At 34.5% G+C, this 25,568-nt stretch overlaps 1 protein-coding gene across 1 annotated transcript; it reads left to right on the top strand.

Moving 5' to 3' along the window:
* Positions 1-1,012: 1,012 nt before the first annotated feature.
* On the top strand, positions 1,013-25,560 carry LOC108225700 (long chain acyl-CoA synthetase 6, peroxisomal). Its single transcript, XM_017400633.2, has 24 exons — positions 1,013-1,173; positions 1,310-1,411; positions 2,557-2,617; positions 2,695-2,772; positions 2,881-2,952; positions 3,042-3,123; positions 3,346-3,451; positions 3,534-3,610; positions 4,253-4,297; positions 4,385-4,471; positions 19,593-19,682; positions 19,768-19,847; positions 20,023-20,116; positions 20,935-21,023; positions 21,128-21,210; positions 21,973-22,102; positions 22,195-22,313; positions 22,639-22,762; positions 22,897-22,983; positions 23,147-23,250; positions 23,333-23,418; positions 23,574-23,660; positions 23,736-23,822; positions 25,180-25,560. Exons 1-24 carry the CDS (start codon positions 1,149-1,151, stop codon positions 25,276-25,278), a joined length of 2,094 nt encoding a protein of 697 aa, XP_017256122.1. The 5' UTR covers positions 1,013-1,148; the 3' UTR covers positions 25,279-25,560.
* Positions 25,561-25,568: the final 8 nt, after the last annotated feature.

The raw sequence follows: 25,568 nt of genomic DNA, 5'->3' as shown, positions 1-25,568 counted from the left end.
GTTCAAAAATAATTTTAAAATAAATACACACAAAAATAATTTTAAAATAAAATATATAGATATTAACATTTTTTTGCATGTGAAGTTCTGCTGCAGAATTCTAACTGATACTTAAATTTAAGTTCTAACTGCAAAATTCTATCTAATATTAGAATTAAGGTTTCTACATAATACTAAGGTAGGTTATGGTTCTCATTAAGATTTCTACCTAATACTAAAAATAAGGTAGGTTATGGTTCTCTCTAATAGTTCTGTCTTGAAGTATATTATTAAACAAATTTCTTTTCTTTTGTGTTAGTTAAGATATTTAACGAACTACTTTCTGTTTGGTATTTTGCATACAATAATAGTAAGTAGTTTTTTTTGCTGAAAAACATGGAAAATTATGTTGTTTTTTTTTACGAATGGAAAATTATGTTTAGTTTGCTGCAAACATGGAAATATAGATTTTAGCTGAATAGTATTTTTCAGAGAAAGCAGAAAGATTCAGTTTTCTGAGAAAGCAGAAAGCAGATCTCGTTGTGTTTTATGCTTTCTAACAATAAATTCGACAAATTTTGTTAATTTGATAAAATTTGTTAATATAAAGATTAAAAATCGTTGTGTGTAATTTTGTAGTTGTTTTTTCTTTTTTCACTAAAAGTAAATAATAAATGAATTTCTTCAAATCCAAATATATTATCTGTAATATTAAAATTTATAATTTTTATTTGATTGTGATAATATTCAAAAATATATATTAAGATATTAATATATAATTTATTCTTAAAAATATTTTCCATTAAGATAAATGAATAAAGTGATGTAAAACCTTCATGCTGTGACTATTTTGATTAATTCGGAATGCTAAGTAACGAGAGATGATGTCGGGGGACGGCCACGGGGATCAAAGTCGCTGATGGGTTTTTCTCCCCAAAAATGTTAGTTAGGGGGTGGGAGGATAATTCGAGCGAGGAGTTTGAACCTAAATTCATAAATTAATCACCACGAAGGATTATAAGTACAGTATGTCATTTTTTTCCCTGATGTAGAAGTAGAAGTGAAAGTTGAAACAACGTCGAATTGTACAAGACAAACGGCCGTTTGGACATAAATTCAGACCAACTCCTGGGTGGTCCAGATAAAGACAAGACAGAGGAGACAAAGACATGGAGGAAAATCGAGTCATCAGTTGTATCTACTCTCTTTACCTAACACTTCCAACTGAACTTGCTCAAACTATATTTTTTATACGTAATCTTTGTCTGTCGAAAACAAAAAACATACATTTGTCTCCACAGTCTAAAATCATCCACCATGGATTCTCCAGCTACTCGCCGCCTCGGAGTCATCACAAATCACCTCTTCTCCGAATCCGCTGATCAACCGTCGCTTCTCCGATCAGTCCGAACCTCCAGCCAGCTCTTCTCCGGTACTACTTTTTAGTTTTTATTTGTTATTATTATTATTTACAAGTATATTGTAGGCGCACTAGTTTTTTTTTTTTCCGAATGAATTTATTATTTAAGTAATTTTCTGTGATCATAAGTAGTATATGAATTTTATGTTAAGGTAATTACAGTTCGTTAGGATTGTAAAATATCTTGGTTTAGTAAGTGCCATTGTTTGGATGTAATGTAGGAGTGATAAGTATTCCTTAAGTTAATCTGTAATCACTCAACCGAATATGCTATTTTTTGGTTCTAGCGAAGAAATGGAAAAGTGACCTAACAACTGTCAGTTTGAGATTCTTACTGATATTCTTTAAGTGTTTTTTCTCACTTGTTGGGAGTTACTCTTTTAAAGGTTGAATGTGATAGGATACACAGATATGGAGGTGAAGTATTTTAGGGATACTAGTAAGTTTCTGTTGTCTGGGAACCTGGGAGTCAGAAGATGCCTTGCCTACTAAGCTAAGATAGTGATCACAGTCCGTGATTAGTAATAACTTCTATGCTATGTCAGGCGTCACTGATGTTTTGTGACCAATCAGCTACATAATCTTTAAAGGAGTACTCGGACCCTAAGACATTGGGTACTGCACTGAGAAACGAATTTGGGAGTTGTCAAAAACCATGTTATTCTTGGGGATTTGGTTGAGCTATAACCTTATCCAAGTACCCGTGTCTTAAAATCAAACAGAATTTGAGTTCTTATTTATTATATAGTGAAGGTGCTTCTGTAACTTACTGGAGTTGGTGATAAGCTTAGGTACTTGCAAAAAAAATAAAAAATTCTTGACTTTTTTTTTATAATCGAAGTATGGTCAATATTGAAATGCTTGGATATGATGGGTAAGATTTAAAATTTACTTTTATTTGGAAAAGCTTGAGGAAATTGGCCTTTTATGATGAAAAGTTTAGTGAAGGACAAAAATTTTCTAAATAAATTTGTATATTGCATTCCACCGCCGTCTTTTTTCATCATTGTGGTTGAACTCGTCCTAATCGATGAACAACAATGTTTCTATATGAGTATATGTATATCTTAATCTGTACATTTCATGTATTCTTGGTCTTCCTTCTCTTCTTCCCTCTTCCATACTTAATACCAGTGTGTTGTTTGTAATTTGAGCAGAGCAGGGGTATAGTGTTGTCCTTCCGCAGATATCGCAGGAAGGGGAGTCGAATATTTATAGGTGGATCATCTTTTTGTTTCCGATAAGCTTTTTTGTGCTTGTGATGTTCTTTTAAAATGACCTTTTCTTATTGACAGATCTGTGCACTCACCTCTGAAGCTCATCACAACCTTTCCTAATCATCCTGAAATCAGTACCTTGCATGATAATTTTGAGTGAGCACCCCCCAATATGCTTGGAATAGCTTTCTCTATAATATTTGTGCCACCCTCTCTTACATTGAATATGAGAGCTTGACCAAAATGTCCTTCTCATGATGGTAGGCGCTCTGCTGAAATATTTCGAGATGAAAGGTATCTAGGTACACGAGTTGGGGTAGATGGAAGTGTTGGAGAGTAAGTTGGCCATCTAGATAAGTTTCTTGATTCCATTTTAGAGCTGTAAAGTCTTCGTGAATTTTTACATTATTCTTTTTCTTTCACAGGTACAGGTGGATGACCTATGGGGAAGCAGCTACCGCTCGTTCATCAATAGGTTCTGGTTTACTGAATCATGGCATACCAAAGGCAAGTTGTATCACAAGTGTGTATGTAATTTATTTATTTATTGGGGTAATTAAGTTAATATTTATTATTAACTTTTCCTAATATGGTGAACATGTTCACGCCTCACGGATTTTTTTGCAGCTTTGTAGATATACATTTGTTTTGTAATAGATTCTAGTAAAAGTTCAGGATTCTTCGTCACTGTTATCTCATTATTATGTAATTATGTTGAATTCCTGACAGGGATCTTGCATAGGGCTCTATTTCATCAATAGACCAGAGTGGATGATAGTTGATCATGCTTGCTGTGCATATTCCTATGTATCAGTTCCTTTGTATGATACCCTTGGTTCGTGTAGTAGACATTCATAGATTTTATTAACTGTTGTGGCCTAAATTTTCTGCTGCTTTAATTGATTGCTGTCTTGCAGGTCCCGATGCTGTAAATTTTATAATAAATCATGCTACTGTACGAGCTATATTTTGTGTGCGGCAAACACTAGATACTGTGAGTTTTCTTCTTTATTTAAAGCATCCTTTGACATTTAAAAACAACAAAACTATTTGGAAAAATTACAATTTTCATATACAAACATTATCAACACTTTGTGGGCCTTTTGATATTTTCACGAGAACAATCATTGTTAATACTTGAAATTTGAAAAACAGATACGAACAAATCTGTGATTAAATAAGTTGATAATTATGATAAGGTATTGTATAAAAAGATATATAATATTAAATGATTAATGAGAATATCAAAATTTAACTATGACCTTGGAAGCACCCACCTAGGCCTTTGCTTAGGCTCCTGCTTCATCAATTGGCCCTCTGAGGTTTCTCCACTGCCTAGCACCACCAGGCATTTTTAAGAACATATAGTATAGGTGTATTGCGGCTAAAAGTAAAATTTAGTTATTTGTCGATTACTTCGATTTTCCTGGTCAGACTGGTTGCACATGAATAATTTTTGTATAGAAATATTAGCTCTTCTCAGTAATATATATATTAAGAATGTGGATTCTAATCTTTCTAAACATTTATAGTTTTTATGTTTGGATTGGATAAGTTACAGTTATTTTGCTTGAATTTACTAATACTTAGGAAATGTAATTATCCTTCCTGAACAACCTTTGGCTTTTTTTTGCAGTTGCTGAGCAGCTTGTCTAAGATCCCTTCTGTACGACTAGTAGTGGTATAAAAGTCTCCCCTGTCCTTTTTTTAAATTGACCTCTATCTACATACTAGTATGATGCTATATAGTGGAATTGATTTGTTGCAGGTGGTTGGTGGCGCAGATGGTCAAATGTTACCACTACCATTAAAACCAGGAGTAGAGGTTGTATCATACTCAGAACTACTTAAACAGGTATTTCAGATGATCAGATTCTTTTATTACAAATTTTACTTCATTATATAATAATGTGATTTCAGATCTTTCTTGTAAAATTTACTGTATGGAAATTCTCTGTTCCCCTCAACCTGAATGTGACAACTTGACAACAAAAGACTTATATTTCACCTCTAGGCTCTAGTCCTTCCCATTTCATGTACAGGCCAAAAAGTAGTTGCAACTTGACCAGAAACACAACTTGCTGCTTGCTTACCTTGTATCTAAATTTAATCATCCACAAAGTTGCAAATTTTATATTAGCAGTTATTTTAATCAAGTTAATGAGCCATGCAGAAGATCCAATCAAGAACAAGCAAGCTGTCAAAATAATTGAAGAATCTCCCACTTAAAAAAAGAAAAGAAAAAAACAGAAAATTGATTATTTTCTTTTCTCTCCAAATCTTCTCAAAAGTGGGAACAAAATTTGTTAGACAAATATACAAGAGATTTCTCTCCAAATCTTTAGATTTATTTTCCTATCCTTCTCAAAACATCACCCAGGAACATGCTGAAGAAATTAAATCTGTCACTTTCTTTTCTTTCTATCATAAAAAAGCTCAGGAACACAGTAATCTTTATCTTTCTTGGCTGGACCACCATGAAACTTAAATTAATGTAGAACTTTTAATATTTCCTTGCAAATGAAGGTTTAATGATGTTTTATTAGGGGTGAGTACAGGTCCGTTACTGCCTATGTTACTCCGACTCTTCTATTTAGGTTGCCGTACCCGTGTCGGACACTTGGACTGAATACTTATTTCGTGTCGATTCCTTTGACTAAAATGTGGACACTTTGACCAATTTAAAAATCAAATATGAGTCAAACTTACAATTCAAAAGAAATATGTGAGAATATAGAAAGAACCGAGAAGGGGATTAAAGTACAGAAGACACCTAATTTGCAAAATCCCCTACAAAATCATGTCTTATTTGAGTTTTATTGTTACTTTTTGTTAAGATGTCTAACTTATCATACTTGTTTATTAGTATACTACGATGTGTCCTCGTATCCTTGCCCAAAAATAGGACAGAGTCCCCGTGTCCCCAAATTTCAAAGTTCCCAAGTCAGACACTCGGATATGTGTCGTGTCCGACGCTCCGTACCCGAGTCCGGGTAATAGAGGTTACTGCCATGCTTAAAATAGATAAATCCAGGGACAAAGGGAGAGGGCGGCGTTGGGGAACGAACGCGCCCCCAAAATCAAGAACAGTCCTGTAATTGTAAGTCTAAATGTAAAGACAACCCTATCTGTTACATAGGGATGATAACTCAACAATAGAACAGGACAAGTAAATAACACTACGCCTGCACCGGAATCGGAAGATACGAAGACAAAGGTTGAAGAAGCCATCTACAGTCTTGAAGGAATAAGTTCACTGGAAGAAGTTCATTAATATGTTCATGCCTCGGTGAAGAATAAGGATTGAAGTATTCAAGATTGTGGAAGCAATGAAGATGTTGTCCAAGTACTCGAAAGATTTCAGTGCAACCCCTGAAGCAAGATATTTCTATATATCTTGGTTGGTTATTTATAATCAACAAACTGAAGCATAAACTAACCCGGAATGACTGATCAAGTTTATTATCAAGCAAAGGATTCAAAGAATTATTTCAGTTCGAGTCGTTCGTGAACCAGACCAGTGCACAGGACGTCAGGACGTACGAAAGTATTCAGTGAATTCGACCAACGAATTAATTGATCAAGTCAATCGAGCTGCTCCAGGATATATTGCCAAAAGGATCTTATTAATTAGATATATATATATATATATTAATTGTGAATTATTTGAATTTAAATAATTCAAGTAATTAAGTTAACACAATTATTTATATATATATGTATATTTAATTAGTATACAAAACAAGAAGCAAGATCAAAACATGGAATTTGTCTAAGGCATTTCACAGGAGCACCCAGCGCAAGGTTTGACCAAGAGTCAAAGCGCAAACTTTGACTCAGGTCAACCCCAGCAAAACTCCTTGGTTTTAATTCTAAGTACCACACACTGCATATGATGTACAAGCGCAACTTGGGGCGCAAACTTTGACTGGTCAAAGTTTGCGACTCCAAGTCACAATGACACAGAAAATTCACTTAGAATTTCTTCTAAGTCACATGTACTGATGTCACAATGGTAAGGCGCAATGTTTGACCAAGAAGGGCGCAAACTTTGACTCCTGCACTCTACTACTTCCTGGCGCAACCATTGACCATGTAAGGCGCCATGTTTGACCTCTCAAGTTAGCACAACTTAGAATTTATTCTAAGTATTACAAATCATATACTATGATGAAGTCAAAGCGCAAGGTTTGACTACCACTGGTCAGTGGCGCAACTTTGGTATGCACTTGGAGTTAGTTTTATTTTTATAAAACGAATCCGTCCAGGACGAACTCAAGTCGTCCAGGACGAACTCGTTAACCATGGTTAGATTTTGTAAAGCCTATAAATAGAGCCTTGTAGTTTCATTTGAAACTAACTACACACTTTGTAAAGTGCACACACTACACACATACGAGAGCTTAGATAGAAGATCTGTTTTGATAGGCGTTTGTGTGTAGAGTGTATTGTAGTCTCTGTAGCCAACCTTCGGGTTTGGATTTGTAGCACCCTTCGAGGTATTTATCAATATACAGATATACCTTGGAAAATATTGTGTGTTGGTTTAATATTTTCATATCCTCAGAAACCGACCCAATAAATATCCGGAACACGAAACCCATTACAGGACTGCAATTTATTTATCCGCAAGATTCGAAAGAATTTTAAATTGTAGTGAGTATCGTATTCAACCCCCCCCTTCTACGATACTTTGGACCTAACAATTGGCATCAGAGCGCAGGCTGATTGATATACAAATCAGGATCCTTATCGTACGGAAAATCAAGAACCTAGCTTTTGATATTTGATAAGGGGAAATGTTCTTCCGGTTTGTGTTGCTGAATTTGTCCGTAGGCCTAAGCAAGGATTATCTGTCGGATACTGAACTTTGGACCAGGACTTATAAATTTATATTTTAAATTTTAATAAGTTTATTTTATAAATTTAACTTAATTTATTTTAAACTTATTAATTGAGTTTATTATGAATTAATTAAATTTATCTTATAAACTTAATTAAATTTACTTTATAAACTTTGCTAAATTCTTTTAATAAATTTGCTTAAATTTATTTTAGACTTGTAAAGTTTACTCTTAGACTTTATCAAGTTTATCATAAATTTTTATAAATTTATTATTTAAATTTGTATAGTTTATGATTTAAATTTAAGTTAAAATATAAAATATAAATTTAAGAGGATTTAACTGATTATGGATATAAGTTCAAGTTCAAGGGTTCAAATTCATTTGTTCTGGAAGCTATGATTTAATTGGAGACGAGACACTTGAATATTTTCAAAAGTTAAATTTATCTAATAAATTTTAATATATTTACTAAATGAATTTGAAATAAATTTATTCTAAACTTATTCAGTTTATTATGAATTTATTTGAATTTATTTTTTAAATATAATTAAATTTACTTTATAGATTTAACTAAGTTTATTTTATACTTTATTTTCTTTCATCTTTTAAAACTTAATTTTAAAATTTATTTTCTTTATAATTTAAACTTAGTTTAAATAATCAAGTGTCCCGTAACCTTTTTAATTATTCTACACCAAGACAAATCAGATTGACATTTAGTTGAGACAGATCAGGCTGACAGATTACAAGACAAACACCGGGATTTCAAATACCAGATTCTCAGAACCGGTAATGGAAGTACATTGATGACCCAATCCAATTGATTACTCAAAGGATTATTAGAAGCAGTTTTCTATGTTCGACAAAGCTGATTGTGATTCGAAGAAGATTCTATTGAAGACTAATTTGGTACTACTAAGAGTGGATTTTGAAGAAGGCACTTCAGGCCTTGATCTGAGTAATTACTCCGACTTGATTATCAGATCACCAGATCAGGATGGAAATTTGCTACATCTGCAGTGAAGCATCTTTCCAGGGCTCGGAATGTCAACTTTGAATGGCACCACTGGTAGTAGGAAAAGAGAAGTTTTTACGGACGAATCTTCAAGGGATTTCAATCTAACTCAGTGATTCAGGGATATACAATTACCTAGTGAATTGTATCAATGCTAAATCCATCCAGAATCAACTGAACAAAAGACAGAGAACTGTGGAGGTTTAAGGATATAATTATTGAGTTACTACCGCACCAAATCAGTTTCGTGCATTTATGTCAGAACCTTAGGATTGAACAGAAGAGTTTGTAACTACTGAATTTGAGGAAGCTCACGTCGACGAAAGTTAACACTTTTGAAGAATGTGAGGACAGAACTTCAAGGATTAGCATAACATTGTCTGAGAGGTTTAGTCATGTCAGATTCAGATGGAATCCATTGGTTTCAAGTGGAGACTCTTCAGGGTTCAATTCAACAGGCTGTTTGAAAACTGAGTTGGTCAGCGCACACAATATTTTTGGTATCTTTAGCAAAAGAGGGTTGCTATATATATTTGAAGCCTCGACAAACAAGGATGATAGGGCTTGTCTGAAATTCAAGTGGATGTTTTGAAAGAAACATCACAACAAGTTCTTATGCTATTTTAGGAAAGGTGTGAGATGGATCAATTGCTAATGAGAAGGATGATTATGGTTATCTGGCTATCCTAGCATTCTCTGAAGATGACTCAACTCGCACATCTCAGGTATGAATTCTTTCTAACTATGCAATACATATTCCTTTATATTCAAAGCATGTTATAAATCTCTGAGTAGAATTGTTTAACACACAAGTACAAGCATGATAGCATCACAGTAGAAAATGTTAAACTGGTATGCTAGATGACTGTTCTAGTTACTAGGCTTGATGATAATCTTGTGCATGTGTCTTTAGCAGATTCTTAACATGTGTATGAATATTTAGGATTTGATTATTTGCTATGGTGAGATTAGAAGCTTTCCTTTGGAAAACAACTCTTAGTTTTAGGGGTTATGATCCTAGCATATATAACTTTGTTAAAACATTTACTTTCAGATTCCCTAGTACAATTAGATTTGCTTATCTAATCTGAATTGTTTGTTAAGGAATTTATTTGTTCTATGATGGAATGTCTACCTTGTGTCAGTAGAACTTTTAGAACTTCATGTTAGATCTAAAACTGACTTAGGTAATAGAGATAGTATAATGCCATATAACAATAGAGTGGGATTAGTATGAATTGATAATGTGATTATTGATTTGTCTATGATCATTATGCTTTTAGGAGATTATTGAATATCTGTAATTCTACTTGCTACCTGTTGCACTTGTGTTAATTGGTTTAAGTAGAGAGTACTGAATCTTCTGAATTGCATAACTGCCTGTCTTGCTCTTGTCTTATCTTTGATTGTTTGCCATGTGTATTCAACATCATGTCTGCTTATTTTCATGTCATGAATGCATGTCTTTGTACTTGCATTGATTTTAGAAAAGCATGTTTGAGAATCACATTAGGGCAATGTCTAGATAAGAATTAGCATGTTAAGGTTGCTTTTGTTGTTACCATTGTTAAAGAAAAATCTCTAATCCATCCGGACCCAGTTATGATTGGGGACCATAGAACTCTTTCCATTTGTGATTGCAGGTTACATATGTTCCATATGATTTTTGGTGCACTCTGTTTGCTGAGTAGCTGAAATCATATATTCACCAAAAGTACCCTGTTAGCAAATGTGATCATGTGAGCAGTTCCGTCAATAATCTTTGAAAGATGACAACAAAGATTCTCTTGCGGGACATGCTTGTTTTCCTAGAATGTCATCATGGAAGCATATCTTTCTTGGAAGAGTCAAAGCACACAAATTCCTAGTATCAAACGGTTCTCTGACAAAGGACATTATGTCAGTTCATGGAATAGTGTTTTATCTTAAATCAAGAAGGATGTGAATTTTGCTCGTAGCTAATATGGAACTTCAACTGAAGATGGAGTGAGCTGTTTTGATAGTGAAGCCTCATCAGATGAGTATTAGCTATGGCACTTGAAGCTCTCGCACTTGTATGTCAAAACAAGGAGCTCTTTCTATTCGTAAGAAGAGAATTGGTGAGAGGACTACCTCATCTGGAATTCAATATGGATGAAGCTCATGAGGTATGTCAATAGGGAAGTCGAAGGAGCATCGCACAGAAGCAAAGATATGACTAACATTACTGAGCCTCTTCAGATGATACGTATGGATTTCTACGGATCAGCTAATGTCATGTCTGCAAACAAAGCTAGATATCTTTTTGCGATGATCATTGACTCCTCTAGATTCTTTCGTGTTGTTCGTATGTGTTCGAAGGACGAGACGTCACAAATGAAGGTTGATCAAGATGAACCCTGATCATTGATAAATCCAGAAAGACACCATTTTTGCCAGTGGCCAATCAGAAGCAAACACTAACTCTTGGTATGTGTTTGGAGGAAAATGCCTCTTTACAAGTCTTGCATTTGAAGATCAAAGAATATTTTCCTCGGCTACCCTATGGAGTCTGCAGTCTACAGGGTGATTGTGATTAATCAACAGAAGGTGATTGTAAGTCTGGACAAGAGATTGAACGACACTTTGCTCCAAGCTGTTAAAGGTGATATTATTGGTTTAATAATGATTTAGATCCAAGCAGAATCTCTTTGCAAGGATAAGGATTATTAAAGAAATCCCAGCAACAGCTTAGGGGGAGCATTTGGTGGATCCACTAGTCAAACTCAACACCAAATTGAAGATGAACAGGACATATCAAGAACGTATCTGCTTAGACAAAGGGTTTGAAATCAATATCATTCTCGGGTTCTAGTTCTTAAATGTTCCTAATGGTGAAGTGAAGACTAGGAGAGCTATGGTGAAAGGATGTTATTTCTTTGGGTTTCAATCTGAAGTGAAACTTGGGGAAGATTCAAAAGCTCTTAATGGGATCCAGATTGAGTGATTGCACAGCAAGATGATCTCAGTCAGTTTGAAAGCAGATTATGCGGAGTCTGATACCCTGACCTAATGACAATTCAGTACTTAGTATTTGTCGGGTATTTAGATTCCAACTGGATGTTTTTGGCTCTGTTACGAGGGACAAGCCAATTTGGTTGCTTAGAGTTATTACAAAGGAGAAGGTTATGAAGATGATGGAAATAGAATCTTCAAGTTCAGGACTCTACAACTTAGGGGACTCAACGACCTTCATGATTTAACTAAAGCACCATTGACGAGACTCGGGTTCAGGATATTACAGTGAGCTAGAAGATGAAGATTCATACAATATTTCAAGGACTTTGCAGTTGCAGATCCAACGGAATGTGTATACCTATTTCTTCACCAGCTCTCTATGAGTTGCTATCCAATACCTGATGATCGTCACAGACATGGTATGACTTCTGACTAGCATATTATCTTAATATCTGTTTGCTAGAGTCATATTTGGTATCCAAATTATTACCTCTCATGATACAAGGCACACACAATACAACTATCTGTGCTGTAATACCATGATTATATTATATGTGGACTAACGTCACTTGTGCAAGATAATTGCTAAGTGAATGCAGATTAGTGATATGATGAGTTTGTTGGAAAGTTGCAATTTTTTATGGTCTACTAGTTAGCCTAAAGAATGATGGCAATAAAAGGAAGTCAAGGATCTTTTGAATATGCGCATTTTGGAAGATTCTAGACCTGCCAAGACTTAAGCCAACAACCACTGAACTTGATCAGTACAAGAAAGGTACATCAACTGAAATGTCAAGTCTTAGAGGTATTCAACTCATCACTTTACTTAACTGCAAAATGGTCACATGTTATATTTTCTCTATGTCAATGTTCATGGTTCTGAGTGGATTTTGGAGAATCTATCCATTTAGTTGTTAAGAGGTTTATAGTTATTTTTGGGGATTGCCTAATCTATTGGAATGGTACCCTAAAGATACTGTGCTTAACCTGTACAACTACATAGATATTGTTTTACAGATTGTCAGAAAGACAGGGGATTTATTATCTCGTGAAGCTGTCATTCGTGGAATGAGGTTGATTTCTTGTTAGAATGAGAAGATGTCAAGAACAAGGAAATAACTCCATTTCCAGCAACTCTGTGAAGCATTCTCTACTCCTTGGAATCTAAGGATCTTGCTATTGGAACCTCAGGACCTACTGCCCGATCTAGTGCTCGTTGACATAAGGTATTACTTCTTTCATGAGCATGTCTATCGTATTTCTTGAATGAATTCATGAGTATTAAAATTGTCTATACATAGGACTTGTGAATTTATTTAAAATCCAGTACCTCGTGCTTTTTGCTATTTTATATGATTGCCATGTTTATTGCTTTGCATGATTAGATGGTGATTATATGTTTTAGCATGAGTATTTGTTATTTCAAATTATTTAAATTATGGAGCATGACAATTAAGTGACTTATTTGTTCATGATTTAAATGATTAGATATGACATGAAGCATGACTTAGTTATGTTATTTTCTTGATCTATACCTCTTTAACAATTGGTATCTAGTAGAGAACTTTGTCATAATCAAGTTGTGATATATCTGTATTTGTGAACATACTTAGGATTATTTTCTAGGTTGAATTCATTTTTATAGGTATAAAATCTGAAGCATGACTTATTTGTTTCTAGACTTGTGACTTGTATCAGTAATTGGTATGTGGTTAGAATCTAGTTAGAATTTAGTCATGATATACTAGTATTTGTGGAGTTACTTAGATTCTCTCTAGGCTGAATCCATTTATATTAGTGTATATATTTGAAGCATAACTATTTGTGTTGGATATTTGATGATTTATTAATTGATATCTTATTTCATGTCTAACTGCATATAGTTGTGATACTTTTAGTGTTAGTGATATTTTGCATGCTTATATGTAGATCACTAATATTAATTGTTAATATGTTCTGCGAGGAGTTGTGTGAGTTTACTTGTACCCAATGCTTACATGTATAGGACTTGTGAATTTTTCTTCAACTTTTCCTCGGGCTTGCGAATATCTTTGTATGATTGTCATAATTTTAGTTGTTATATGCTGATCTGATAATTATATGATATTGCGTAGGTAATTATTATTTTATCTTAGTTAGATTGTGATCCATGACAATTATATGCTTATTTGTTTCATGATTGACTTTGATAGAATAATAGAAGCATGATTAATTCATCTTTGAAATATTTGATTGGTATCTTTTCTTGATGCTTTATTGATGTTTTATTTGTGAATTGATTGTGATATATTGGCACTGGTGAAATATTGTTGCATATTTCTTAAAACCACTAGGGCTAATATATTTTAGGTGTTTAATATTCTGAGTACAAGGGAGACAACATAATCTTTATTCAGTCTCATATTTATGTTCTAGAGTGGTGAGTTTCTTTAAAGAAATTTTCATATCAATTGATTTCAACAATTGGTATCCACTACTCTATATCATAAAATTTCTTAGAATATTTTGCATCTATACATGTAGCGTCATAGGACGATACATTGATTATCTTGTATTTGTGTACTTGGTGATCTTTGTCACTTGTAGCGTCTGTTTTGACGATGTGCTAGTATGAGGCCTTTTCACTAATTATTGTGGTGAGTGCTTTATACACTGTAGCGCATAAATTTTCTTTTTCCCTTTTTAAATTGTAGTGAGAAACAGGAGTCTGTGTCTTTTTCAAAGACAAGTTCATTTAAACCTTTTATGCATAGATTCAGACTCTCGTACTCAAACAAGTTTTTAATGGAAAACTTTGATTCTTTCATCGGTTGTGATTGTCATTCTTTATGAAAATCAATTTACAGTCACAACTGATTCATTTTTCCTCAAAAGATTAAATGCAATTGCTTTCATTCAAAATCATAGATTTTCTAAAATGCATTTATATCTCTTTCTGTTCTTTGGAACTTAATCAGCCTCTTGGCTTTCCTAGATAGTCATAAGGTTGAAAAACCAACAATCTTTATCCCAGACTACAAAACCAAATTCAGAACACATCCCAACTTTCCCCATGGAGTAATAAGGAACTTATTAGACTAGAGGTCAATGAGGGAGAAACTGTACTTGTTGCAGCAAATAAGGATGTGAGGGATAGTGTACCCACAGCTCTACCTCTCAAGAAGAAAAGGTGTTTTCAAACTTGAGGTAACTGTTGCTCGTCTGTATTCTCTCAAAAGAATATAGAGCTGAAAAGGCAATAAAACAGTCTCTGGAATCATTCTCTCAACAGGATGAGTCCATTGAAATTCGCTCGTCAGCCAGAGCATCTTGTATTGAGTCAAGCACATTATCAGTAATCACTCTGATAAAGAGCCTACACAGAAAATCTTTTGGACACAATACAAGAGAGTGCACAGTAAGGTTAAAGGTTTTGTTCTAGAAGCAACTTCTTCATTTACCATTTCACGGTAGATAAGATGGTTGATGCCTTTACAGGTGTATGGAGGAAACGAGGATCTCAATTGCCAAATCTTCAGGATTCTCGTCTCCCTCCCCAGATAAGAACAGATCTGGATCCAATCGGAATGGATTTCCTATTTATAGGAGATCGGCAACTCTCTGACTATGAGTCAATTTATTGATGAGTCAGTTGAGGATCGGGGATTTACGAAACCCCATTGCACCGCCAGTGACCTCTCTTGAAGGGGCTATGGTGATTTTCTCATGCAGGTACAGAAGACCATACTTTGAGTGCTGAGAGAAACACTGTGAGCCAAACACTGAGAGTTAAACACTTGGTGAGATTCTGAGAAGGACCAGTGAGATATCAGAATGAGAAATATGTGAGCATGAGTGAGTGCAAACACATAGGATATTGAGAAGAGTGAAACACTTGTGAGGTACATATAATAATAATTGGTATTGAAAGCTCACAAGTTGTTGAAAGAATTGACGGAAGCAACTACGGTTCATTCCATTTCACGTTGTGAACCTATGGTTGATGATTCTCTTGAATCAAGTGTCTTCACAGACATTGAGGAGGACTTAGGCCTTTGCCATAATTAAGCCTTTGTCTAACCTCCCAGAGCAAACAACTCTGGATCCTTAATTGGATAAGCCACTTAGTGGTTGGCAACTTGTGGACCATGATTCGGATTTATCTGATGCGTCTACAGGGACTGGGAATTACGAACTCCCATTGCACCACCGGTGACCCCCTTTAAGGGTGGCTAAGGTGATTTTATTGCAGGTACTCAGCATTTTGGAAGCTTAGTATTTGTGTGGAGGGATACACTTACAGAACTCGTGAGTGACACCCTTACCCAGAAACCGAGAGAAAATTGAGTGTCGAGTGATACACCTGCAGAACATTTAGTGAGATAACCACTGATTACCAAATTTATACCTAAAGGCAAAGTGGATACTTTCACTGAAATGTTCGACTGACTGCCGTTGGAGCCATGTTGAAGATGTTATCGAAACCTTACCAGGGATCTAACAATTGGTATTGCGACCTAACAATATCGGGAAGCTTTAGCATTTGGTAACACCAAAGGGACACGATTGTCAGATTTTACTCATTACTTTTCCGTTTGGAACCTATTCTTTCAGCATAGGGACCAACCCAATCAAAGTAAACCCTTCTTCTGAACTCTTTCTTCGACCCCAGCTTTAGCGTTGTGTAGTTCTCTATGGGGAGATTATCTTTTGGTACAGGAAGTATTGTACACATTCCTTGACCATATTTGATACCACATATCCTCGGAGGATTCCACAACTAAGGGGGAGAATATATTTAGGGGGAGAATATATGAAAGGGGGAAGAAAAAGTAAGTTAGCTTTCTTCTGTTGTCTACAACTAAGGGGGAGTAAACTACTCTTTAGCTGTGTAATACGGAGGAGGAGATTCATCTTTCAACTAAGGAGGAGGATTCATCTTTCATCTAAGGGGAGATAGCTACTTATCACCAAGGGGTACTTGATCAAGGTAATGGGAGGAGAAGTAATAAAAACTCATGTACACCTCACCACTGTATTGCATTCTTATTCAGGTGGTACGTGGTATGATTCCTAGGAAGTAGTGGTATTAGTTCACCACTATCTCTAACAGAGGGAGAAGCATAAGCAAAGACTTGTTTCTTTACTTTTGAGGGATCACGGTGATACATTTATTCTTCAGTAAGTGGTAGACAGGAACTTATTCATCACCACTGAAGAATTTAAAGAAGCTGCTGATTGTTCTTTGCATAATGGAATGTTTTGAATTCTCTTCAAGACAAACTATGAGGATGATCTGGCAGGTAAGCAAGAACCAGAGAAATAAAGGTGATATGCACATTTGTTATTTCTATTCATGAAATCTGGAAATGTATTATATGATCCAGAAACTTTGTAGCATTATTTACTAGTCCAGGATTTTACTTTTTCTAGTGTTAGTTGAGTTATCCTCCAGAGGATTTGCTTGTTATGATTAACAAACAAATAGGGGGAGATTGTAAGTCTAAATGTAAAGACAACCCTATCTGTTACATAGGGATGATAACTCAACAATAGAACAGGACAAGTAAATAACACTACGCCTGCACCGGAATCGGAAGATACGAAGACAAAGGTTGAAGAAGCCATCTACAGTCTTGAAGGAATAAGTTCACTGGAAGAAGTTCATTAATATGTTCATGCCTCGGTGAAGAATAAGGATTGAAGTATTCAAGATTGTGGAAGCAATGAAGATGTTGTCCAAGTACTCGAAAGATTTCAGTGCAACCCCTGAAGCAAGATATTTCTATATATCTTGGTTGGTTATTTATAATCAACAAACTGAAGCATAAACTAACCCGGAATGACTGATCAAGTTTATTATCAAGCAAAGGATTCAAAGAATTATTTCAGTTCGAGTCGTTCGTGAACCAGACCAGTGCACAGGACGTCAGGACGTACGAAAGTATTCAGTGAATTCGACCAACGAATTAATTGATCAAGTCAATCGAGCTGCTCCAGGATATATTGCCAAAAGGATCTTATTAATTAGATATATATATATATATATTAATTGTGAATTATTTGAATTTAAATAATTCAAGTAATTAAGTTAACACAATTATTTATATATATATGTATATTTAATTAGTATACAAAACAAGAAGCAAGATCAAAACATGGAATTTGTCTAAGGCATTTCACAGGAGCACCCAGCGCAAGGTTTGACCAAGAGTCAAAGCGCAAACTTTGACTCAGGTCAACCCCAGCAAAACTCCTTGGTTTTAATTCTAAGTACCACACACTGCATATGATGTACAAGCGCAACTTGGGGCGCAAACTTTGACTGGTCAAAGTTTGCGACTCCAAGTCACAATGACACAGAAAATTCACTTAGAATTTCTTCTAAGTCACATGTACTGATGTCACAATGGTAAGGCGCAATGTTTGACCAAGAAGGGCGCAAACTTTGACTCCTGCACTCTACTACTTCCTGGCGCAACCATTGACCATGTAAGGCGCCATGTTTGACCTCTCAAGTTAGCACAACTTAGAATTTATTCTAAGTATTACAAATCATATACTATGATGAAGTCAAAGCGCAAGGTTTGACTACCACTGGTCAGTGGCGCAACTTTGGTATGCACTTGGAGTTAGTTTTATTTTTATAAAACGAATCCGTCCAGGACGAACTCAAGTCGTCCAGGACGAACTCGTTAACCATGGTTAGATTTTGTAAAGCCTATAAATAGAGCCTTGTAGTTTCATTTGAAACTAACTACACACTTTGTAAAGTGCACACACTACACACATACGAGAGCTTAGATAGAAGATCTGTTTTGATAGGCGTTTGTGTGTAGAGTGTATTGTAGTCTCTGTAGCCAACCTTCGGGTTTGGATTTGTAGCACCCTTCGAGGTATTTATCAATATACAGATATACCTTGGAAAATATTGTGTGTTGGTTTAATATTTTCATATCCTCAGAAACCGACCCAATAAATATCCGGAACACGAAACCCATTACAGGACTGCAATTTATTTATCCGCAAGATTCGAAAGAATTTTAAATTGTAGTGAGTATCGTATTCAACCCCCCCCTTCTACGATACTTTGGACCTAACAGTAATTAGTTCTAAAATAATGAAATATTTTCTTAAAAGCCTTGTATATCATATGTAAAAAACTAAAAATTAATAATATTTGACTTTCATTCCCCAAAAGAGGTATATATATATATATGTGGGCAATTTTAAATTTTTGCTTGTCTTTTAAAATCATTATGTATCTTGATACAAAAACTAGAGTATACTCCCTCCGTCCCTCTGATAAGTATACATATGGATTGGGCACGGAGACTAAGAAAAGTTTATAAAGTAAGTATAAAGTAGTGAGAAGAGGAAGAAAAGGGGGTAAAGTAGTGGGTCCCATCAATATATAATTGATAGATTTGAAAAAGTAGTTGAAAGTAGTGGGTGAGTGGGTTTTTTATATTATAAAAGTTTGCTATTTTGGAAAAATTTTGAAATGTATAGAATTGAGTGGGACATCCAAAAGAGGAAAGTGTATAGAATTAAATGGGACGGAGGGAGTATCTATTTACATATATAATTTTTTCTATAAATAAATAAATATATACTATAATATCAATAAACTAACAGTATATACAGCGTAAGTCACTGGAAAACTTTTCGCCCTGACAACTGTTATTTCCTAGCAAAAATCCATCCCTATTTAGATCAAATATTCATCATATTGTTATGATAAAAACTATGTTCTGTTCACTCTTTGATTCTTCTCTGAACTAGGTCTATGTTTATATATATCATAAGACAAATTATTTGGAATAGTGCCAAAGGATATCCACTTTGCAGAATCTAGCCACAGTCATGTGTATCGAAAAGCCATGTAAAAGCACAGATTCTTTAATCGACCTCCACGATGCCGCACTTGTGACCCATTCCCCTTGTCCAAACAATCCACACTTACTCAAAAAATGTGACACGCATATTACACTAATTACCTTAGTAGTGTATGCTTAAATATGAAGGTGTAAATCATAGCTGGATCATTCACATATACACACTTACACATTTATTACCAGCCAATGTGAGAATATAAATGAACTTCTCTGCACATTAAACAACATACTATCCTAATGAAATGGCTGGTGTTTTCTCAGGGTCAGAGCAATCTCCAGCCCTTTCGTCCACCAAAACCTGCTGACATTGCTACTATATGCTATACAAGTGGTACAACTGGGAATCCAAAGGTGAAAGATACTAAACATTTATCTTTAATACTTAGTGTGTTATTTTATTACCTGTAAATGGTGTGTTGATTGTTATCATTTTAAGGGAGCTGTACTGTCCCACGGAGGCTTGATTGCAAATGTGGCTGGCGCAACTTATAAAATTATATGGAATACTTCAGATGTGTGAGTATCTTACTTTAGCGCACCACAACTCAATACAGTCCACAACTATGTTCGGCATACTGCATCTTTTAAAAGGAAAGGAAAATCAAGTTAACGAAGAATGTTAACTGTGTCAAGATCATTTAACATGTCACAGTTCCTGATTCACCCTGACATTTGGTTCCTTCTTTGACAGTTATATATCATATCTACCTCTAGCACACATATATGAACGATATCACCAAATAATGGTGCCATATTATGGAACAGCAGTTGGATTCTACCAAGGGGTATCATACTCAACCTTTTGTATATAATTACGTCTGAGTGTCTGGAGACTGGAGGGGTGAATAATTTCATTATTTTCAATTATTTGGGGCAAAAGGATGTGAGGTTTACACCTTTACAACTTTATTTTGTATAATGGTGCTTAGATTCTTTTTCTTTTGAGAGAGGATTTATGTGTTGCTTAGTACTGTGGTTTATGGACTATCTATTCAGTAATTCCACGGACACACCAATACATCCACAATAATGCAATTTATAACAAACTCTGTATTACTGCAAATATTAACATCTGATATAATTTGTCATATGTAGTGCTCATGTCAAGTGTACTGAGAAAGATTTTAATTAGAATATATAAATCATTAAAAAGTGTTTACTCTGAAAATTGTTGCTACTTGCGTTTTCTTCTGTATTAGTATAATTTGTTACTTGTATGTGCGCTAATGTCTTGAGTAAGGGTTTAGAAACAGAATGGAAAAGATGTGTGGAATTTTAACATATGAAGTTACTAGAAATCAACAAAATGTAAAATTGGTAACAAATTGTTCTTTAAACAAATTTGTGCTGTTCTATATGGACTAGCATAGTAGAGATTTCTGATTTTAGTTTACCAGCAACACATAATTATGTTAAGTAGCTATAATCTATAGCATTGAATCAGGGAGTTTATTGTATATTAAATAATAACACAATTATAAGTATCTCAGAAAGTTATACTTAAAAGGAGCCTCTTTAGAATTTTCTTTTTTTAATAAATGAGTAGCATATATTGCAAGTGCTTTCATGAGCCTCATGTTCTGTTCATTATTCTTTTCAATAGGACAATACGAAATTGTTGGATGATATGGTGCAGTTAAGACCCACTATTTTTTGCAGTGTTCCTAGGTTATTTAATAAAATATACGCCAGGTAAGTACAGCTAGATGTTTTCACTCTGTTCTGTTCTGTGATTTGGACTAGATCTTGCTTCTAGCAAACCTTGTCGACTGACTCAAATTTTCATGTTATTGCAGTATTCTAAATTCTATAAAGGCATCTGGTCGTGAGAAGTTGTTTACTGCTAGTTTCAATGCTAAGAAGCAGTCAATAATGACCGGTGAAGTTCTGAACTATATTCTGCTAAAATACATGTTATGCTCAGACCTCAGTTGTATAACAGAATTTTATGTCCTTGATGCTATATCAAAATAATTTATTGCTGTACTTGATCAAAAAATTTATTGGCTACTATAAATTATAGTCTTACTTTTTTTTTTTTGCAACATATACAGGCCAACATTCCATGGTGGTCCTTATATCTAGTTCCGTAATCTGTAAGACACCATTATATATCATTAATTCTATTATAGAACACACATAAAATGTGATTTTAATATAGAATACTACGACATATATATATTATAAATAATTTGAAACTTAAAATTTGAACAAATAAGTTGATTTTCGAAATTGGTTCTATTGTAGAATTATTCTGGATAATTGTTATTATGCTATAGAATCATGTTGGATTATTGCATAATTTTCAATGATTTTTGAAAAACAATATTGTATAATTTCGTTTTCGGTTTACTATGTTGAGAGTTTATATATTTATTATTTATTGATGTATTGTATGAGATTCTATCATCTATTCGTCATAGTGTGAGAGAGAGTTTATTTATATCTTTATTTGTTGGTGTTGTATTGTATGATATTCTATCATCTATTCATCATAGTGTTAGAACTGTGATATTGAAGATTAAAATGTTCCTTCCAGAATTGAATATTTTGGGGGCAAAGAGAATTAAGGAGTTACATGGGGATGCCTAGAGTGAAATCACTTTTGCACTGATGAATCTTATTTGCATTACCTTGTCAGGAAAGAATCCCTCTCCCACTTGGGATGATGTTATATTTAACAACATAAAAGAAAAACTCGGAGGTCGAGTTCGTTTTATGTTTTCAGCTGCAGCCCCCCTATCTCCTGATGTAATGGACTTTCTGAGGGTGTAAGTTGATATTATTCATGCCTTGATCAACATTACTAGTCAAATTCGATTAAAATTTATGCCCTTATGTAACTTTTTTGTTTAATTCACAGGTGCTTCGACGGTCATGTTATAGAAGCATATGGGATGACTGAAAATTCTTGCATGATAAGTTGCATGGATGCTAACGATTATTTAAATGGTCATGTGGGTTCTCCCAATCCTGCTTGTGGTGAGTAATTGGTGATTTTATGTGTTTCTACCCCAGTTAACACGATTAGTTGTTGCTTTGCCACACATTGAAAAATTCAATCCTGATGTTTGCAAACTCCTCAATCAGCTACGTTCGAGTAGTCGCCACAGAATTGGCTATTGTTAGTTTGTTTGAATGAACAGATATTTATATATATTGGATTTACACATTTCTCGAATTTTAGTTAGAGCATCATATTATACAAATGGTTTTTTGTTTCCACCGTTTGTACTTTCAACTAGGGTTTCGTCACCTTCCCATTTCAAGCTACGAATAGTATTAATTTTGTTTGGATATATTTCAGAAGTAAAGCTTGTTGATGTTCCAGAAATGGAATATACATCCAAGGATAGGCCTTATCCACGTGGTGAGATCTGCGTAAGAGGCCCCACTGTGTTCTCAGGATACTTCAAAGATGAAGTACAGACGTATGTACCTTTTCATGCTTTGTTGGTCAATTAATAATTATGTGTATCAGTCTATCAGTGAGTGATAGACCCTGGTCTGGGGATGTTACTTTGTAAAGTTAAAAAGTATCTGACAGTGTAATGTAATGAGTTAGAAAAGAAGCAATGGATGAAGACAAATGGCTTCATACTGGAGACATAGGGATGTGGTTACCCGAAGGCAGACTAAAGATCATTGATAGGTATGATACCTATACAATTCCGGGAATAGACCTTACAGGGTTTAGTGACTGCTTGGTTACAGTTGTATATATGCCTCATATTTACAATTTTAAAAAATTATTGAATTGACTTTGTATTTAAGGATCATATATCTGGATTCTACTGATCTAGCTAGTCTGCCAGGAAGAAGAACATATTTAAAATGGCACAGGGAGAATATGTAGCTCCTGAAAAACTTGAGAATGTATATGCCAAGTGCAAATTTGTTGCACAGTGTTTCATACACGGTAAAGGTTAAGTTTTCTCTATCGTTTTTCTGGCTAAGACTGCAATAGCTTGATACTTGCTGCTTATTTTTTATGCCGGTAGGTGACAGCACAAAATCCGCTTTAGTTGCTGTTATCTCATTAGATCAGGATGTGTTGAAACCATGGGCATTTGCTGAAGGCATCATGGTAATTTAATATATGGTTTCTTACTTGTATGCCGCAAGCAAAAACTTGCTGACCTGCATATGTGGGTTAGCTGAAGTCTTTGCTTATGAGCCAATCGCCAAGCGTTCAATAATACCTAAAACTTATACTTTTATTGCCATCTCTGGTGGATACAGTATGAGAACTTACACCAGCTGTGCAATGACCCGAGAACAAAGGCAGCCGTCCTGGCTGACATGGACGTTGTGGGTAGACAAAGCCAGGTTCTCTATAATCCTGCAATCATGTTCTACAATTTATTGTAGCATACTAACACAAAGTAATCTACTGGTCTGCAGCTGAGAGGCTTTGAATTTGCAAAAGCTGTGACTTTGGTGCTGGAGCCATTTACTTTGGATAATGGTCTACTCACTCCTACCTTCAAGGCAAGTCCCCTTTTCCTGCAAGATATATCATTTACGTCCGAAAATAATATCAAATAGGGTTAAATGGCTATTTCCTCACTGAAGTGAGGCTAAACTTGCAAGTGAGTAACTGAACTGAAAAAATTTTCAGTCAACTAGTTAAACCTCTTGAAACTTTCAATCAGGTAATCGCCGTTTAAAAGTTTAAGAAATGGATGGAAAACTAACGTCTTTGCTGATTTGTTTAAAATAAGCATACGTGGCTGTGCTGACTTGGCTGAACGGTTAACCCGAAATAAAGATTAAACCCAATCCTCATTTACCCACCCATTTCTATGATATATATACTCCTCTGTTTTTTATTATTTGAGTCTTTGACTTTTGGCACACACTTTTAAGTGCTTTGACCGGGTAGTTAAAAATATTTTTTTCGATTAATTTTTTTTGTGAATTAAAATTTTGATTATATATTTTTATTCAAAAAAATAAAATTTAAAAAATATTACCTCCGTCCTTTTTTACTTGTCACTTTGACTTTTTGCACGTAACTTAAGGTGATTAAAATACATAATTCCGCTAGTTTTTTTTTTTAAAAAAATTTTATGAATAAAAATATAAACTATAAACTTTAATTTAGAAAAAAATTTAAAAAATAATAAGTAGAAGTATGTTCTTTAATCACCTTAAATTACGTGCAAAAAGTCAAAGTGACAAGTAAAAAGGGACGGAGATAGTAATAATTTTACCTACCCGGTCAAAGCACTTAAAAGTGTGTGTCAAAAGTCAAAGTGTCAAATAATAAAAAACAGAGGGAGTATATCATTAACTCTCATTATTCTTTAAAGATTTAACACATCTGTTGCTTTTCGAGGTTGAATCATGAGCTCATCTAGTTCAAATTCTAGAATCTCAGTTACACATTAAAGAAGACTGAATCGAAGATTTGAGCATGTGAACTATCGATGTGGGATTGCTGCTCCTATATGGGAGGCATTAAAACTTGTTATTTATGGATCGGGTCAAGTTTTAAGTCGGGTTATTCACTTATGTGGATGATGAATGGCAATACTTAACGGCCTGCTGTTAAAAGTCAAAGAAAACTAACGGTTGTGAAATCTATGTGTACGTATAGTTATTTAATTGAGTGTTAAATGATGTTTAGTTACCCAATTAAAAGTTTTTTCAGTTTAGTTACCTACTTGCAAGTTTAGTCTCACTTCAGTGACGAAATAGCCATTTAACCCAAATAATATCCTCTAAAAGTTTTTGTTATTCAGTTTTCAATGTAAAATAATAACAAGCAGGAGACTTCTGTTTTCATTATATAAGTTGATTGAAATGATGGATTGGCTATATTATGTGCATTTTCTTGCTCCAGATCAAAAGAGCTGCTGCAAAGGCATACTTTGCAAAAGAAATATCTATGATGTATGCGGAGCTTTCGGCTTCTGAAACCTCAGAGAAGAAGCTACTGTAGGACAAGTGGAGGCATCGAATAAGAGAACCAGTCAATCTTCTTTAACCTTCATGACTGCATAATTATTTAGGAATGTGGTTGTCTGAGAATTGGGAGCTGTCGTAGTGTTGTAACTTCATATTTATTTACAAAGAGACGGGAATTTGGGGTAGGGTAGAGGAAAACGAGGAAGGAACCACAACCAACTTATAACTTGTGCAACTTATAAGTCATGTGCTATGTAATAAAGAATGCAACATTAATTCTATCATAGAAATGAAAAACTTTGTAGCAAATACAAAATCAAGCAG

This window comes from Daucus carota, chromosome 1, assembly GCF_001625215.2.
Source record: "Daucus carota subsp. sativus chromosome 1, DH1 v3.0, whole genome shotgun sequence".
NCBI classification, from domain to species: domain Eukaryota; kingdom Viridiplantae; phylum Streptophyta; class Magnoliopsida; order Apiales; family Apiaceae; genus Daucus; species Daucus carota.
Note: the sequence above shows the minus strand (reverse complement) of the source record. Positions and strands in the feature narration are given on the sequence as shown.